Here is a 1,447-nt window from a genome sequence, read left to right as displayed (position 1 = left end):
GGGTTGCTCTCCGGTCCGGGTTTTAAAACAATGAATTGGTAAGTAGATTCCCAAAGGTATTGTCTGTTCTATTTTGTCCTAAAAATGTGTCTCTAGATGGTGAGAATGTCTTTGTATTATATAAACAATTAAGACTCTAATCTCTTAACTAATGTGAAACTTTGACACCAACACAGGCCCAAGGGACGAGGGGCTTGGGAGTGGCCTAAGCTCTCCTCTAGAGTCAATTGTGTATGCCAAATCTAGATACATAGTAAGTAAGTTCCCGAAGGTATTATCCACTTTTGTCCTAAAAAAAACGCCTCTGAGTGGTGAAGGTCTCCTTGTGTTATATAAATGGTTTAGATGCTATATGCAAATCATACGTAGATTTCATTATGGATCCTATGTACCTCTGGTTGATGCAAATCGCTTATTAACAAAAGTTATAATACTTCTACGCTGGTTTCCAACAAAATGACTTCATAATACAAGAGAGAGATTATTTTCATTCATTCAATAATAAATAATTGTCTGACAGAACAAATATTTGTAGTAAACAAACAAGGAATGCGATAAAGAAGCAGAGGTACTGACTTATTTATGCCTACTAGAGAGGGATTTGTGTGGATCCCTTGTGTTGATAATACTTAAAATAAACAATTATACAAACAAATATTTAACTGTTGGACTATCATCAAATTATGGTACACGGCATTCCTCGATGTTCCAGATTTCCTTAGCATATTGACTGATTGTGCGATCGCTGGAGAACTTGCCGCTTCCGGCAGTGCTTAATATGGAACTCTTAAGCCACTTCTTCCTATCCCTGTAGGTGAGATTAGCATATCATAGTTTAGAGGTTTAAGATCAATTGAATAGATATTATGAAGTTAAAAGTCTTACTTGTAAGCTTTGTCAACTCTTTCCTGAGCATCCATGTAGCTTGGGAAGTCGTAGCCGACCAGAAAATAATCGCCACGACCATAACCTGAGTTCCCTTCCAGGGAGTCAAGGAGTGGGTTGTAGTCATAACTTCCGAATGCTCCACTTCTTATAAATTTCTTCGCCTCCTCAAATCGAGGATCTGGTTTGAACTGGGTGATCAGAAAACACCAAAGTCAGAGAAGGAAATGTGATTACTTCACTGCACTCAGGAAAAAAGAAAAAAACATAATTTCATACCAATCCATCTTCTCTTTCCTTGCGCAGTCCGGGGACTTGATCAGCAGTGGCACCAAAGAGAAAGAAATTCTCATCTCCAATTTCCTCCCTGATTTCCACGTTAGCCCCATCCAATGTTCCGATTATGAGGCAACCGTTGAGGGAAAATTTCATATTGCTTGTGCCACTGGCCTCCATACCAGCAGTGCTGATATGCTGTGATAACTCACTTCCTGGAATAAGCACCTCGGCCACGGATACATTGTAGTTTGGAACAAATACTACCTGAAATATTTTTCCAGTA

At 39.0% G+C, this 1,447-nt stretch overlaps 1 protein-coding gene across 1 annotated transcript; it reads right to left on the bottom strand.

The window, feature by feature from the left end:
• Positions 1-468: 468 nt before the first annotated feature.
• LOC116108128 (alpha-glucan phosphorylase, H isozyme-like) lies at positions 469-1,430 on the bottom strand. Its single transcript, XM_031394407.1, has 3 exons — positions 1,165-1,430; positions 886-1,076; positions 469-808 (listed from the first exon to the last, which is right to left on the bottom strand). Exons 1-3 carry the CDS (start codon positions 1,339-1,341, stop codon positions 682-684), a joined length of 495 nt encoding a protein of 164 aa, XP_031250267.1. The 5' UTR covers positions 1,342-1,430; the 3' UTR covers positions 469-681.
• Between the last annotated feature and the right edge of the window lie 17 nt (positions 1,431-1,447).

The sequence above is a fragment of the Pistacia vera genome, unplaced genomic scaffold, assembly GCF_008641045.1.
Source record: "Pistacia vera cultivar Batoury unplaced genomic scaffold, PisVer_v2 Contig554, whole genome shotgun sequence".
Classification (NCBI taxonomy): Eukaryota; Viridiplantae; Streptophyta; class Magnoliopsida; order Sapindales; family Anacardiaceae; genus Pistacia; species Pistacia vera.
The sequence above is the reverse complement of the archived record's forward strand: the minus strand, read 5'-3'. Positions and strand labels throughout refer to the sequence as shown.